The sequence below is a fragment of the Triturus cristatus genome, chromosome 5_2 (assembly GCF_964204655.1).
Source record: "Triturus cristatus chromosome 5_2, aTriCri1.1, whole genome shotgun sequence".
Lineage (NCBI taxonomy): Eukaryota > Metazoa > Chordata > Amphibia > Caudata > Salamandridae > Triturus > Triturus cristatus.
Window position 1 is genome coordinate 30,691,177 of NC_140588.1, and position 17,897 is coordinate 30,709,073.

Consider the following 17,897-nt stretch of genomic DNA (forward strand, 5'->3'; position numbering starts at 1 on the left):
CTGCCAACAACTAGTCCCCCTTGATTTCACTCTCACTGTCTGGGAGTAATACACAGAGACCAATAGCCAGCTACACCTAGTTATGTGACCCAGGATACTGGCTGCAGACACCATATGGGTAGGACAAGAAATTGTTAATTCTATAAAAATGGCATTTTCAGAATTGTGACTTAAATTTGGCTTTACCATTAAAAATGTTTTTACCTTACAATTCTTCAGACACCCAACTCGATATTCCTACCTGCTCCTGATTGAAAGTTGTCTCTTATTAAATGCAATAAGGTAACTCAATGTTATCCTATAGGAGAGGTAGATCTTGCAGTATTGAAAAACTAACTTAAGAGTTTTTTACCACCAGGGCATCTAATAGTTAAAAGTACATGTCCAACTATTTAAATACTAGCCTTCACATGTAAGAAATATGTATCTTTCAAGTTCAAAGATATACATCCACATTCCTATTTCTGGAACCTTTTGCATGAGACTGGTAAAGGTTCCTGAAAGTGATTACTGGGCCCAAAAGCTAAACCTGTACTTACAACTTTCAGTCAGAATTCACACTTGAGACTCACAACCAATGCGCTCTCACACACAGTTCACAAAAAGAAAACATCAGTTTATTCATGTCTAGAACCTGCTAATTTGAGTTAAAATGAGTGGCGAGTACTCAAAATCTGACAGTGCCAAGGTGCTACATATTTCGAGCCTGATTTAGCATGTAGTGTATCACCATTCATCTATCAAGTTGGCAGAGGACATTATGCCTGTTATTCTGATGGCCCAGCAGTAAACTCACTACCTTCAGAGGAACCGCCATCATGGTACTTTCTCTGAATGTACCAACATTTTGGTGGATGGACAATTTCAGATTTGACAGCTGTTCACAAAACATATTGTTTTTCAAAAACAAACTCCCCAATTGGGGTTTATTTTTGAAAAAGAAATAGCTACTAACCCCTGCAACTAGGGAGTTTTTACATGGACATGGTTTAAATTGTTTTGTTCATAACTGCCAGGTTTTCCCTGGCATTGGTATACAGAATAACAAGACATTGGGCTGTCAGCCCTAAATATAGTGGGTGGTGTGATGCCCCTTCTCCGAGAGCTGGCATTCTATCAGGGCATCAGAGTAAGCTTTCTGTTGGCAGAGCCAATGATGGCACAGATTATGGAAAGCTGACAGCTCGTCTGACTCTTAATAGGGTTAGTGGACCCAGTACTTGGCAGACTGTGTGTCCTGTCTGCCAAACTCTAAATCAGGCCCTAAGTCTTCATCATATTAAGTCTGAATGGTCTGCATATAGTATAGCTTGAAAAGGTAGCTGTAAAGGCACCTATTCTTCTTACTTTTGAGGGCACCAGCTTTTTGTGCCTTTGTTTAAGCTTTGAGAGTCAAGAAAAAGGCATACAAGAGGACAAAAGCACGGTCTCTGGCTCTTGGAGTGCAGGGTCAACTAAAGCTGCAGAAGAGGAGGCTGGTTAGCAGGACTCTGTGCAAAAAAGAAGCATTTACAATATTTCATCTGTTCCAGGCCTCACCCAAGGAAACTGAACTGCAGCTCTAGCTTAGATTTGTGAAGTGACTTGCATCAGTCGGACTAGAACCAGAGGAGACGGAGGCCAAAATGATTCATAACATTTCATAATTCCAAACCCTCTGGGGACCTTAAAGTATGCCGCAGGGTAAGCATGTCAGATGATCGGAGCAGGAGCCGGCAAAGAATAATGTGTGGAATAGCTGTTTACAGAACCTCTGTCTAAAAGATGGTCTTTCCATGTTGTGATTGTCCAAGTGGAAAAGTTACACCTTTCAGTATGAGGGTCGGCAGTTACCAAGGAGACAGCAGTAGCTCAGCACACTACAAACTCATCATACAGAAAACATTTTATAAAATGAGAAAAGGTGTATCAGTACCCTACCTTGAAACTGCGTAAATTTGATGGTTCCCATCCGTTCTCCATTTCTGAACATAACTTGCCCCTAAAAATAGAAATGCATGTTAAATCTCATGCAACATTCTGCAATGTGCAGATAAACAATAGCAATAGCCAATATGACAGATCACAATATAATACAAAACATATAAAATGACTGGAAAAATCAGGTACGAGGATATTATTTATGCTATTAATATAAATCATTCAATTTAGATCTGTTTATTAGTATATCTTTGACTCAATTTGCTTTTCTTGTATAGCATTTGCATATAATTTCAATTATTGGAAACGTTTCTGCTAGTGAAAGGCATCTACTGAAAAATGTTGTAAAAGAGCTTGTTTGACATGACATGATGTGAAGTTATGATATGTAATGTTACATTATAGGTTATGTTTTAAAAAGAATATATATCGTGCATGGCTGCCCTACACCAGGGTGTCCTAGCGCCCCCCAAAGGAGGCAGCAGGCATTGCAGAAGAGGCTTCACTGAAAGAGCTAGTAGGTCTTCAGCTGTTTCCTGAAAGCACCGTGGTTTGTGTTATCCCGGATACTGATTGGCAAATTGTCCCATAAACTGGGCACCAGGAAGCAAAAAGGTCTTCCTCCCTGCCTGACTAATTCAAAGAGCAGAAACATTGTCAAAGTGAATTCAGATGATCTCAAGCATCTAGAGGGACAAGAGGGCACAATGAAAGAATTAGGAATGGCTGGGCCAGTTTTGAGCATGGCACGATGAGTGACACACAAGGCCTTGTACTGAATGCATTTTCCCACAGTCAACCAGTGCAGAGAGCGAAGCTTCTTGGAGACCAAGATGGATTTAGGCGCATGCCAGAGCAATCTCACCACAGGATTATGGATGATTTGCTTGCCCTTAGCAATACCCAAATAAAGGATATTGCAGTCATCCAGTCAAAAGATGATCATGGCCTGCACAATTGTCTTTTTGATTGATAGAGGAAACTCCTAAAGAAATGTCTTCAAATTCCTCAGGAGGCCAAAGCAGCAGGATGTGACAGCTTTGATTTGGTGTTCTAATGACAAGGAGTTATCGATTAATACTCCCAAACTCTTTACCGCAGGCTTAGTGCTGGGGGTGGTCCTAATGTCTCCCGCCACCAGTGAGGACCCAAGCTAGATGACTGTTTATAAATGATTAACGCCACTGTTTGATTGTCATTGCATTTTAAAGAGTTCATATTCATCCAATTGGCCACAGTTTCTAAAACAAAGGGGGCTTCCATTTGTATTAGGAGACAGTGATATAATCAGCTGTTGTCAGCACAGGACACCAATGACAAACCAAATGATTCGACAACGTCTACCAGCGGTCGGACATAAATATTAAAGAGGGTGGGTCTCAGAGCAGAACTCTGAGGGACCCCACACTCAAGCTGCAATTTCCTGGAGGAAAACGGAGGGGATATTATTTGAAATGAATGTCCCTGAATGATGTAAACCAAGGAAGTGCCTTGCCACCAACACCACAGTCATTCAGTCTGTTTTTCAGGGCCTCGTAGGAAGCAGTGTCACAAGCGCCACCAAGATCTTGCAGGATCAAAGCAGCGGACCCTTCTTTGTCCACAATATGATGAATCTCTTCAGTAACTTTAAGCAAGGCCTTCTCTGTGCTATGAGCTGTCCGAAATCCTGTTTGAGAGGAGTGCAGTAAGTTGTGTTACTCCAAATAATTGACCAATTGCCTGTTGATGAATTTCTCTAGTAGTTTCCTCAGGATTAGCAAAAGAGAGATGGGCCAACACTTTTCAGGTAACTTGTGATCTAATAAAGGCTCTTTCAATAGCGGGATGAACATCGCATGTTTCCAGCTGGGTGGAACCACTGGCAACAAGATAGAAAGATTTAACTATCTAAGAAAAATCTGAAAAATAACATCTCCTTCCTTTCCCATTATATCCATTTGTGCGGAGTCATTGGGCGAGCCAGATTTAACCCCTTCAGTGCCCGCCCCTTTCCCCGCCCTGTGCCGCGCCTTTCATTAGCGGGCGGGGTCTATGACGAGCTGGACTCGTCATGGGCACAGCGCAACCGCGGCCCATGACGAGTCCAGCTCGTCATGGGCACTGAAGGGGTTAACTAGAGAAAAGAGTCTGGTAGCAGTCCATACTCATAAGCTCGAATGACTCCAAGAATGGACTCTGATGCGACCCATACATAAATTGAGGGTCCTGTCCTGGGTTGTTGTTGATGTCATTCCATTTCAAGTTGCTATAAATATCCCTCACCTTTTGCACAAAGTACTCTGTATATTGCATTTGTCATTTGATGAATCTATTGGAGAAGACTTGTTCGAGGCATAGAACAGAGTGAACAATGTCAAACATTCCCTTTGCTGAGTTATGACCTCCTTCAATTTTCTTAGCAGAGTAGTTTAGAGTGCGAGGAAAACACCTGATTAATAAAATAATTGTATTCATGAATATATTACAGATTCTTATGTGTTAACATGCCATATATCACACATTTACGCTGTAGTCCTACTAGTCTTCATTGACAAAACAGAATGTGAATTAATCAGTAGTGATATGAGTGTAACAAAGAATTAAGACAGAGCTCAGCTGGAGTACCCCACGACTTGTCTCAGCACCTGACTGCAGCTTCCCCCTAGCAAAACCACTAGGGATTCTGGAGGATGCATTGGGACAGTTTAAGTGGTACAGGTCAGGGGTGGCTCCTCCATTAGAGCAGAGGAGCGTCACCCCACTGTTTTCTCGCAGTGCGAGAAGCAGAAACATAAAATGGCATTATAAATACCATTTCATGTTTCTGCTTCTGGCACTGTGAGAAAGCAGAAGGGTATGCCTGGTTAGCGGTGGTCAGGTGGGTGGGTCGGGGAGGAGTGGCTCAATGCTGTGGGCCCTCTGGGGCCGACCATACCAGTCATGCACACTCTGCCTTTTCTCTAAGTAGGCTGCATGCAGCCTACATAGAGAAGGTGGCCTCCCCATGGGCGCCCAGCTGGGCGCCATCCTCACCAAATACAGCGCTGCCATTACAGCGTTGTGATTGGCTTAGGGGAGGGAGGCTGACTGTGGCTTCTTCCTGTTCGGAAAACGCGGGACCCGGCCAGGCGCTGAGGAGGCAAGGGACCCGGTAAGGGTTGTTTTTAAAAAAAATTAATTAAACCCTCCGCCTCCCTCCCCCCAGTGAAACCGCAAGACCTCCGTGCAACCCTCCCACCCGCCCCCTCACCTGCGTGTCATGCCGGCCGCGACAGGTACAGATTGACCCCCGCCCCTCACAGGCTATGGACTTGACAACTGTGGGCAGTCCGACAGAGCACTTCCTCCTACCTTGGATCCCTGCCAGCTCCCTTGTGCTTTTGGCCAGCTGACCGAGGATCTCAACAGGGCACACCAAGTTGTGTAGTGATGTTCATGTGAATGCACTGCTGCCCCCAAAGTGGATTGGGGATGTTGGGTCTTGTTGGCTGTGGGGTTGCTATGCTGTAAGTAAAAATAACCATCACTCTTACAGTGGGTCTCTAGCTGCCTTACAGCAAATGTAATGTTTACATTTTAATTATTTGCATCTTTCCCAAGGAATCGACCTATGCTGTGGCCTGAAACTATGGAGATGTTGGGATGCGACTCTGCTAGACATTTGAATAGATACCTTGTTAACAATAGCAATGGTGACAAGGGAGCTGAAGAGAACTCACAACAACTCATTGGAAATGGGTGGTTTCATCCTAGCTAAAGTGCAACACTGTAGTAGCTCCAACTCAATTTACATTAAGGAAGGTCAACTCGTAGGAAAGGGAAAGTTGTGTGCTGAAATTATCAGCTAAGACTATTAAGCTCTCAATTTGTAAATTTATTTAAAGGTCAAAATAATAATTCAAAAAAGTAATTAGTTATAATCAGAAGCCAAATGCATTAATACATTCAATAATGCAATATGCCTTTCAAGAAATTAAGTAATCACTGCACATAAAGTAATAGGCACATTAATAAGAATAAGTCCTAATACTAAATGACTGCACAGCTTTTCTTTCAAATCAAACCTAATTTCTTTCAAACCTGTCATGAGAACTTTCCTTGTTATATTCTTTAATAATGTTACTTTGCACTTCAGATAACTTACACACATTCAGTATATTAGCACTCTCAGGGTTAATACAATGAAATTCTATAGAGCTGACACACAATGCAGATGTTTCAAGTCTCTTAATAGTAAGTAAGTAGTCTATTGGAACATTATTATCTACATTAGTCTCTTCCAAATAATTCTGGTGCATTATAATGGAATAATAAACTAAAATTGTCAATCCATATGTTAATGGTAATTGCATGTAACACCTTCTGAAACAGACGTTGGTAAGTGAGTACAAACGTAACAATCAATGGCAAATTCAGTATGCCTCTATAATTCTTCAACAAATCTATATAAGAATTATCTCCAAAATCTTTCTCATAAATATTCTTTGTTCTAAAATATGATGTTTTGTAGTATTCCAAAATATTGTCTTATGAGTAGTGTTTGGAAGATACCCAGTAGGAGGATATTGACACTCTCACACACTAATAAATGCAATTGAAATAAGAACGATTAAAGTCTTTTGATAAGCCATGCTAAACTTCTATTTTTTAGAAGGTATTTCCATAATTAGTTTAAATAGTCCTTTCAAAATTGAATCTTCAATTGCATAATAGCAAAGTTTCAAAGACTAATCAGTAATACAGGAAAATAGTTGTTAGTTTCCACAAAAAAATTGTTTTTCTGTAATTCAGACCACAGGTCCCTTCTTCATCTGGGAAATTATTCAGTATTGATTTCTCAGTGCATTTACTATTTCATAGGGTTCTTGAGAATCTCCAAATAAAAATCAAACAACTTCATAATCAATGTCTATTTCATCCAGTTCAATCTTTGTCAAATACACCCATTCAGGAGTTGTGTACTTTTTGTTTGGCACGCTCTTTCATGTTGATTTTTTGTTGCATCACTGTGCCCCACTCTGATAATTCTCCAATATTCACTTTAGTCTCTGTGTCAATGTATCCTTTGACTTCTTATGCTGATTTTGCACCACTTTGTTCAGGATCTTCTTGAATGCTGTATTTTTCTCTGTCTCACTTTCAGACAGATAAGATTCCATTTTCTTGGTTTGTTTCATTTTAGTATGCTCAAGTTTTTTCTTCACTCCCCATCTGGATCAACATATCGAATTTGATTTTGCTTTTGTGATTTAACAACTTGTTTCATAGTCTGATGAGCAGCACACACTTTTTGTTGATGTAATACGGCAAATCTTCACACAATACAGTTGTATTCGTCACCAAGCTCACTTGGTAGGGGACTTCCATGGCTCTTTGAGGTTGTTTCTCCTTATGTGTTTCTTTATGAAGTCACCCAATCACCTGGTTCTAGAAGTTGTACACATGATGAGAGATAGATAATACTGTATCAGCTAGGAGATTGCAATAATCCATGATCAAATCATCAGTACAATTATTCAACCTGAAGATAGGATTTTGGGCAGTCTCATAGATAGTCCTATGAGAACTTCATGGGCACTCAATCCGGTTTTCTTATTTGAAGTACATGTCATGCTTAGCAACTTCAAAGGAAGTGCATCTGGACATTCCAAAGACATTGAGGCACACACTTTTGAAAGCTTGCTCTTAAGTGTATTATATCTCTCCACTACTCTTGATGCTTCTGAATGATAACTGCAATGAAACGTCTGATCATTACTCAAGGCTGCACACTAACTCTCATGATTTCTTTTTTGAAGTGTGTCCCCTTGTCTGACTCAATTGAAGTTGGCATTCCAAATCAATGGATCAACTCCCTCAATAATAATTTTACAGATTAAGTACATCACTCCTTCTTTGTTAGAGACGCACCACCACTTTCAAAACAGAAAAATGGTAAACAATATGTATTTCACTCCATTACACTTTGGCACCTGTACACAATCAATCTGTAGTTGTATGAAAGGACCACTGTCTTTCCTACATGGCTCACTGTAGAACACGTTTTCTTTCCAACATTGTTTTGCTAACACATACTCTGAAATTAGGATAATTGAACCTGTAAGTATTGAACAAGCTCACTGTGAGAAACTGGGTTGTTAATTGCCTGAGGAGTGAACCCTGGTCAAGCAACAGCCACAATCCCTTGCAGGGTGAGCCACAAAAAGGCCTTGCATTAATCTGTGCTAAACCCTGGGTAGCTTGGCACAAAAAGCAGTCAGGCTCAACTTAGAGGTCATATTATTTATGCAGTACACAAACAGTAATAAAGTGAAAACACAACACAAGAGAAATCCCACACCAATTTAGAAGAATATAGTATATTTTGATACATTGCTGACACCAACACGACAAAAATCCAATGAGTAGAACTAAAGTTATGAATTCTTAAGGTTTTTAGGAATAACTAGCACCTAAAAGTTCAAAGTGTCAACCAGTGAACATCTAGTCGTGCGAGACCAGGCAAAGGTACAAAAATATGTCTGACCATGATGGAACTTGGTTCGGATACACGCAGTAGACTGGGTCCGGTCAGCGACCTTCAGACTTAGAAGACATTTTGAGAAAAAATGTTCTGAGAAGGTAAAGTTGGATGAGGCAGAGTGCTGTAGCCAAAGACCATTCCATGAGGCCGGATACCCCAATGACAAAGGGCTGCTGAACAGAATTTGCTGATGTGGAGAAGAACGTAGGGGAGAAGTTGTGCAGTCAATCCAACAGGTGATGCACCTCAGGCGGATATGCGAGTATGCTGATCTTGGTCACTTCCTGGTTCTCTGAGCAGCTTTTTGCCAAAACCTTCCCAAGTCCCTGCTTTTAGATTTTAGCTATCTGGTCACCTTCACCACCACTTTCTAGAGTTCAGTACTGTGGGCACCACTTGAAGGGTCAGGTTTGGGTCCAAGGTGAAATGGAGCCTTTTGGGTCCCTGAGGTTCAGGTCAGAAGGCCATCTAACTATCTAACTATTTATTTGGAGTCAATCTGGTGGTCCAGGGTTCAAGTTGCAAGTCCAGTCCTTCTGCCCCAGGCAAGAGGGCTGCAGGCAGAAAGGTGTTGCAGCAAACAAATGCCAGGCTAGCTTGAATCCAGTGGCACAGCGAGCAAGGGGCCCACGTCTGGGCATACCCATCCCACTTAAGGCGAAAAGTGTTACAGCAAACAAATGATGGACGGAATGCTGATCAATGCAAACATTCTCCCCCCAGTCAAAAGATCTGGGTTAAATCCATCGTTCTTTTGCCCACTACGCCACCCCAGTTTGGACCCACCCATATACAAATCAGTCTTGACCCTGTGCCCCATGGGAACAGTCCAGGCCGAACTGCCAGGCAGGTCCTGCCTGGACCGGAAACAAGCATCCTGGGACCGGTTACAGGGTATGTCACCCTTCTTCAGCCAGGCTAGCTTGAATCCAGTGGCACAGTGAGCATGGGACCCACGTCTGGGCAAAAGAATGATGGAGTTAACCCAGATCTTTTGACTGGGAGAGAATGTTTGCATTGTCAGCATTCCGTCCATCATTTGTTTGCTGTAACACTTTTCGCCCTAAGTGGGATGGTTCCACTGTATTAACTGTAAATCTGCAATAATCTCTCATCATATGCATGAACCAAATCTTCTGCAGTTTGTGTGGTCCTCATCATTTCTGACTCATCAACCTGTTTCACTGGAACTTTTCACTATGAATGTTCAGTAACCTCAGCATATTTATCCACAACCGCTGAAGATGGCTTATAACTCGGCAGACTTCTAAGTGATTAGTTATCTGGCCACTGCACCATCATCTTGCATTCAAATCAGAAATTCTTTGGCTCTATGATTGAAAACAATGCATCAAAATGATCCCATGATACCTTTGACACAGTAACAATCCTGGCCACCTCTGTGCACCATTTCTTAAGCTTCTCTCTAAGCTCTAGAAAATCTTTCATAACAGCCCAAAAATTATGTATGCTACACACCTCACAATGGAAATTCTCTCACACTCAGAATCACTCACAACTCTCCTCACTTAATTCTTTAGTGGCTTTGAAATCCATTCTCTCTTGTGTCTTTGTGCATTCTCCCAAACATTTTTCGCAAATTTGCTTTTAATTGTATAGTTGTCTTTTTTCTCATTTGAGCATCTGCCATGACCATCATATAAGACTTAAAAATACTAGTTTTCTCCAGATTCTCATATTCTTCGCAAGTTCGCTTTCCTGTGTCAAAATTCAAAAATACCACCTCAATAAACTTTACATTCACAGTCATATTACAATTAGTTCTCGAATCAATAAGTTGTTGCACTTACTTTACTCATTTAATCACCATCCTAAACATATTTTATTACACTCGGCTGCAGTTCTCCATCATCCTGTCTCAATCAAAACTCTCCAACCTCATTATAAGGTAGTGGTCTCCCTGTTAATAATTTATCCAACATCTCATGCTCTTTATCAGAAAAACAAATGTTTTGCTTTTTTATCATATGCTTCTTTGATTTACTTTTTGCATGATCCTCAGCTATCACAGGAAATAAACCAACAATTTCCCACACTTCAGTACGCCATGCCTTTTTCTTTGTGCACTACTTAGCACCCATACAATCACATACAGCTTTACTAACTTGATCCTTCAACATTTTCTGTTTTGCTTTCATATTCGCCTTGGCATCCCAGTCATTCAACCCTTCTTGGTTGTACAGCTGTACTAAACAAACTACCCACATAAGCAATTTTCTTTATATCAAAGGTACCATTATCAGTACTTTGCAGCTTCCTGGTACCCCTAGTAAGCTTGTACCATTCTTTAAACCATCAGCAAGTGTGCATCCCATAATTTGCAAGCATTTCATAGGAATGACTTTCACATGGTGGTGGGGATTGTGCTTCTGCTAGAGACTAAGACTTACACAAACTCACACCCATTGTAACATTTAAACAATCTTCACAATACACCACACAATCAAACCCAATATAACCACAACACAGAATATATTCAAACACAATAATTCACAAATCATGGGACTAAAACCTGTGTTTGTGTACTGGAAAATGAGATGGAAATCCAACTCAAGAGCAGTAGCTCTTCAAGACACTGCACTATTACACACCAAGACAAGCTTTGACCATTGACGACTTACCCTTCGGCCTGGAAGATTTTACCTTTAATCATTGTGTACAGAATAAACAGCCACTATCCTTCTTCAAAATTAGTACATTCACAACTAGGCTATTAAGGAAATCATGAAGTCAAAAACTGGGGCGACACCTTTTAGCTTCCACAGACATTATACCTAACTTGTGCGTTCTCTAAAAATCCTAAATCATAAGTTAAGAGTTTCAAGACAAATGCAGCACAATGTTTCAACAGGCACCATCATCAATGGCCAATAATATTCCACAAGTAAAACACAGTACCCTAATCAAAATACCATACCACAACATGGATGCAATCACTAACGACAAAATCGGTCACAAAACACATTGTTCTAGACACCCCCTCACAACACCACAAAGTGATACTCACCAATCTACCTTTTGGACTGGACCCTCAGAGGACTTCTCTGCCAGACTCCAACGTTGGCCCGCTTCACCATAGGACAGTTCACCTGCCCACAGATCACTAATCATCAGCAGTTACAATGAGGGTCGAATTATTCACTAAATACCCTTCTCCTTCCTTCATCAAAACTAATAAGACTTTACTTCATCTGCAGCATCTTTAATTCATCTGCCAGCAAATCACCCCCCCACCAAAATTGCTTAATTACATTACCCACGCTTCTCAACCAAAACTATTGACACTCAAACTCAATTAACATTCAAGAGGGCTAATCCTTGAGAAAGGGAGAATCCTGTACTCAAACAATCAGCCAAGATCATCAAGGAAAAATGTCCACAACAAGACTTCTTCCAGTTCTCAGTTAGTAGATTTATTTGAATATCAAATTAATCATTACCGAAAGTAAAACATTAGTTTATAATCAAAAGCCTAATTTGTTAGTAAATGCAATAATGCAAAGTGCAATTAAGAAATTAAGTTACCACAGGACACATAGCAATAGGTAAAGTAATAGTAAGTCCTAATACAAAAGGGCCACACAGAACTTAGCCCTCTGCATGAATAAATTAGCTCCTCCCAAATAACACATTTGTTTTAATGTTTCAGAAATGAAAGGACATAATTTCATAGCAGAAATTTACTTAAAAAGGCAGCACTAAAATGTTACTTGCACAACAAACAAATCTGACTGTTCATTTCTGAAACATCTACTTGCAAATCAATTTCACTGCACAGAAACATGAGTAATACAACTGAATACAATGAACTGTTCTGAACTATGAACGTCGTAACAGAGTTTTAGCTCATAACCTTGTAATGCTTCAAAACACCCCCCCCCCCCTCAGCCGAGGAAGCTAGAGAAAACTATACAGAAACAGACTGTGGCTACAGCTAAATTTCAATGTTTTATTGAAGACTATACTTTTTCACAACATTTAAGCACCCACTTCCAATAATGTGGTCTAGTGCAGCCTAGTAACCAAACCTACGTTAAGTATTATTTCTCTAAATAAAATGAATTGCCCACAACACCAGAGGCCTATAGTTGTGGACTAAAAAATATGCCTGTCTTGCTTCAATGCAACCTGTAACTTGAAACCTGTCTTCAGTACCTCTAATGTAAAAAAAAAACATAGTGCTCATGCTTTGTACCTGGTTTTCATTTATCTATCAATCAATCAATCAATCAAACAGTACTGTAAAGCGCGGCTTATCACCCGTGAGGGTATCAAGGCGTTGGGCTCCGGGTTTCATTTGAAGAGCCAGGTCTTCAGTTTCTTCCTGAAGTCTATCAGTAAGGGTGATGTTCGAAAGTGGAGGGGGAGAGCGTTACAGTACTTGGCGGGAAGGTGGATGAAGGAGTGCCCTCTGGTGCGGCAGCAGTGGATACATGGTGTCTGTGTGATGGCAAGGCGGGTGGTGCAGAGGAGGTTCCTGGACAGTTTGTGGAAGTTCAGGCACTGGTTCAGGTATTCTGGCCCTTGGTCGTGGAGGACTTTGTAGATGTGGGTCAGTAGTTGAACTGGCACCTTTGCTGGATGGGGAGTTAGTGGAGGTCTCTCAGGTGCTGGGTGATGAGGGTTCTTTTGGGCAGGTTGAGAATCAGTCTGGCTTCTGCGTTCTGAATTGTCTGGAGTCTTCTCATGAGCTTGCTGGCAGGCCATGCATAGAGTGCATTGCCGTACTCCAGGCAGCTGGTGATAAAGGCCTGCCCCACTGTTTCCCTGGTGCTGATAGGGAGCCATTTGAAAATTCTGCGGAGCATGCAGAGAATGTGGAAGCAGGCTGAGGAGACGGCGTTGACCTCTCATTTCATGGAGAGTTCACTGCCCAGGATGATGCTGAGGTTGCAGGCATGGTCTTTCGGTGTGGCGGGGAGCTGAGTTTTGATGGCTACCAAGTGTCATTCCAGGGGAATGTGTGTCGGCCAAAAACCAGCACTTTGGTTTTGTCGGTGTAGAACATCCAGGTGGAGACGTTTCTCATGCAGTTGTGGAAGTTAGACTTTGTCATGGTGGGGGCAGCTGAGAGCGAGAGGACGAGGTGTCATCAATGTAGGAAATTATGCTGATGTTGTGGGTTCTGATGGTGTTTGCTAGTGGCGTCATGTAGATGTTGAGGAGGTTCAGACTGAGGGTTGAACCTTGCAGGATGCCGCAGATTGTGTGCCTGGGTTGTGAGGTGAAGGGAGCGAGCCGGATTCTCTGTGTTCACCTGGTTGGGAAAGATAACATCCATCTAAGGGCGTAGTCTTTGATTCCTGTCTGGCATAATCATTTGATGAGTGGGTGGTGGGAGATGGTGTCCAAGACTGCGGAGAGGTGGGGAAAACATTAGGGGGGCTGATTCTCCTCTGTCGAGTGGGGTGCTGATGTCATCTGTCACAGTGATCAGGGATGAGGTGCTGTGTTTGGCTCTGAATCCTGATTGGGAGGGGTCTAGTAGATTGTTTCTCTGCACTTGTTTGGTGGTTTGGAGGTTGATGGCCTTTTCCAGGACTTTGGTGGGAAATGGGAGCAGCAAGATGGGGCGGTAGTTCTAGAGATTGCTAAGGTTTGTGGAGGGTTTCTTGAAGAGGGGTCTGACCGCAGAGTGTTCCCCAACATCGGGAAAGGTTGCTCAGGTAATAGAGGTATTGAGGATGGTAGTGAGCTGGTAGCTGATCTTGTCACTTCCAAGGTTGAAGAGTTGATGAGGTCATGGTTTGGAATGTGCTCCAGAGTGGATGGAGTACATTAAGGCAGTTGTGTTCAATGTGCTGAGCTGTTTCCACGTGGTGAGCAGGTGGTTGCTGGAGATCTTAGTAGAATGGGGAGGCTGAGGAGGTCGGTGGGTTGGGAAATGAAGTTCCTGTACTCGGTGGCTATTTTGCTGTGGAAGTGTTCTGTTAGAGTGTCACTGAGTTTTTGTGAGGCGGGGATCGAGTTTTCGGTGGCAGATGGGCAGGTGAACTCTCTGACGATGGTGAAAGGTTCCTTGGCCTGGTTGGCGCTGGCCTCAATGCAATTTGCCAAGGGCCTCTTTTTTGCTTCTCTGAGTTGGTTGAGGTAGGTGTTTAGGGCTGACTTGAAAGTGACCCAATCAGTGTTGTTTCTGCTGGTGCGCCATCTTATTTGTAGGTGTTTGCGTTTGCATTTTATGTGCTGAGTTCTAAGGTGTACCAGCTGGCTTGTTTGGTGGATATGTGCATTTTGGCTGGTTTATTGGGGGCGACACGGTCGGCGGCACTGGCGATCCAGGTATTGAGGTCCTCTCCTGCCTGATTCAGGTTGGCGTAGATGCCAGATTGGATGTTGCTGAGGGTGTTGGTCCATTGGTGCTATGAGACTTTGGCCCAGGTGAGGAAGTGGGTGCTGTGATGGTTGGTGGTGCTGGTGTGGGGTGGTCCGGCGTTGTTGAAGTGGACCATGTAATTATGAGACCAGGTGAGTTACATGGTGTGGCAATATCTGACTGTTGCTGGATGTGAAGATGGGGTCTAGCGTGTGTCCTGCTCTGTGCATGGGGTCGAAGACCAACTGTGAGGCAAATGTTGTCCATTCATTACAGAAGGTCTATGTGGGGTCGTCGAGGTGGAAGTTGAGGTCCTTCTGTAAGATGTAGTGTCCTGAATCGATGGCGTGCGGGGCAATTAATTCTGTAATGGCATTGCTGAGGCCGGTTCGGGGTCCTGAGGGCCTGTACGCAGGGAAACCTTTGATGGTCGTTTTCTTATCGGTGAGGAGCTGAAAGTTCAAGTGTTCCATGATCAGCGGTGGTTTCATCTTTGGTGGTGGTGCAGGTGATTGACTCCTTGTTTACGATGGTGATGCAGCCTCAGTGTCTGTTGGTGCGGTCCCGGTGTTTCATCTTGTAGCAGTTAGGTGTTGCGGTTGCGATGTCAGGGGCCTATCGGGGGTGAGTAGGGTCTCTGTTATGAAAGTCACATTCGGGGGTAGAGGGTGGAAGTCATGTCCCAGACTTCCATGGCATGCTTGCAGATTAATCTGGTATTGATTAGGAGGCCGCAAAGATGTTCCAGGGGAGTGCTGGATAGTGGGGAGGGTGTGGCATGGGTTTCAGCGATGGCGGTTGGTCCGGGATGGAGGTGAACAGGCAATGGAGGCAGGTGAACTGACTGGGGGCCTAGTGACTGGGGTACAGGAACCTGGGTCTTGTGGGACTGTGACCAGGATGGCAAGAGGGGTCTGCTGTCTGGCAAGGCTGTGGGATGGCAAGGCTGCTGGCTGGTGAGGCTGTCTCCTAATGCAGGAGCGGTCCACCAGTCAGCTGCTGAAGAAGCTGACAGTAGAGGAGAGCTGGCAAGGACATGCTCACTGGAGCTGCAATGAGGCATCCATAAAATAGATCCTCGAAGGGGCGCTGGGGAGGCGGGAGGTGGGAAAATCAGGAAAGGTCACAGGGAACAGCAAGGCAGGAAAGTGGTGAGGGTGTGGTGCCTGGGGCACAGGAACCTGGGTCTAGGGTGACAGGGACCAGGGCAGCAACCGGGATTTGCTGTCTGGAGAGGCTGCTGGCTATTGAGGCTGTCTGGTAATGCAGGAGCAGTCTTCCCATCAGCTGCTGAAGAAGTTGGCAGCAGGGAAGAGCTGGCAAAGACCTGCTCAGTGGAGCTGCTCTGCAGCCTCCATGAAACAAGGGGGCTGGGGAGGCGGTAAAAGTCATGCAGGAACAGTGAGGTGAGAAAGTGGTGAGGGCACATTACCTGGGGCACAGGAACCTGGGTCTAGGGCTACTGGGACCAGGGCAGCAGGAGGGGTCTTCTGTCTGGCGAGGTAGCATGCTGGCGAGGCTGCTGGCAGGTGAGGCTGTCTCCTAATGCAGGAGCAGTCCTCCAGTCAGCTGCAGAAGAAGCTGACAGCAGAGGAGAGTTGGCAAGGACCTTTTCACTGGAGATGCATTGTGGCCTCCATGAAATTGGTCCTGGGAGGGGTGTTGGGGAGGCAGGAAAAGATGGAAGGATCATTGGCGAACGGCAAAGCGGGTAAGTGGCAGGAGAGCGGTGCCTAAGGAACAGGAACTTGGGTCTAGGGTGACTGGGACCAGGCCAGCAGGGGGGGGTGTCTGCTGCCTGGCGAGGCTCTGGGGTGGCGAGACTGCTGGTTGGTGAGGCTGACTCCTAATACAGGATCAGGCCTCCAGTCGGCTGCGGAAGAGACTGGCAGCAGGGGAGAGCTATCAAGGACTTGTTCTCCCCTGCTCTAAAGCACTAGTCCCCCTTTTAGATCCATACAAAACTGCTAATAAATAAATAAAATAAAAATAACAGCACCTTTTTTTGGGCACCATGATTCTTCATTTGCAAACAGCGGATTGCAGTCCTGCCTGGCATGTCCCTTCCACACCTATAAGACCAACCATGATCACATTAGGTCACTGTGTCGTCACATTAGCATTAACTTCAGTTTCTAATTAACATTATGTCATTGAAAATAATTCATTATAAATTCTTTTGTCTACATCCCTCACTACAGTGAGGCATGCGTATGAAGCTGGTGTTACCTGGACCTAGAGGGTATGTGCTGGGTGGCCTTGAGATAACTATGAGTGTTTACAGGGCCATATGAGCACAACCAAGTGGTGAGGCATGGATTAGTGTCCGGGCACATATGCCCACCCTACTGGTCAGGCCATTCAGGCCAGGAGATGCTGAGCAGAGGAGAAATAAAGGGAAGATAGTGCTGGGGCACGAAGTTGTGCCTGGAGGGTGTCCTTTCAGGGCCAAAGATGCAGAAGAAAGCAATGGGGGATACACTCCTTGGTCAAACATATCTGTTGTAGGGGATTTTAATAAAGGTCTTGACTGCTGTGTAGGACGATAACCCAGCTTTTTGCAAAATTTGATTCCTTGACAAAATCATAGAATTTTTATTGACCCACTCTGCATCACTTTTATCATTGCTTGTCTTCATATCCTTCGGGACCGCCTCTTTCTCTTCACATAAACACGTCTTTTGACCTTTAATTTTCTCTCTCTATGCTCTCATTTTTTTCGCTCTTTTCTTTGTTGCCCTTCCTGTGTCTCTCCCGCCACTTTCTACACAGACTAAATTGTTTTATTCTGTCCACTTTGTTCAATGAATGAATGAATGCAGAATTTATAGAGCACACTTTAACTCACAAGAGAGCATCCTGGAGCTGTTGTGTATGCCAACTTAGAAACTGTGCTCAGTATAATGAGGGAGGACCAGGGGCTCCAATTAGCTTAAGGAGTGACAAAGATTGTGAGGTGCAAGAAAGAGCCAGGTCTTCAGGCTCTTTTTAAAGCTGGCTTCATAGTCTATAAATGGAAGCACACCTGGAAGATGATTCCAGACATTGACGCCTAAGACTATGAAGGATTGCCCTTCCCAGGATTTGAGTTTAAAATTTGGGAGTTTTAGGAGATTGGCATTAGAGGATCTTAGC

The 17,897-nt window shown here is 43.6% G+C and overlaps 1 protein-coding gene across 1 annotated transcript in view; it reads right to left on the reverse strand.

Moving 5' to 3' along the window:
* The window catches only part of GABBR2 (gamma-aminobutyric acid type B receptor subunit 2), a 2,527,100-nt gene that overhangs the window by 800,740 nt on the left and 1,708,463 nt on the right, over nt 1–17,897 (reverse strand). The window contains exon 8 of the mRNA XM_085606789.1: nt 1,921–1,981. Within this exon, the coding sequence (XP_085462915.1) occupies nt 1,921–1,981 (61 nt within the window). The remainder of the gene's footprint in view (nt 1–1,920; nt 1,982–17,897) is intronic.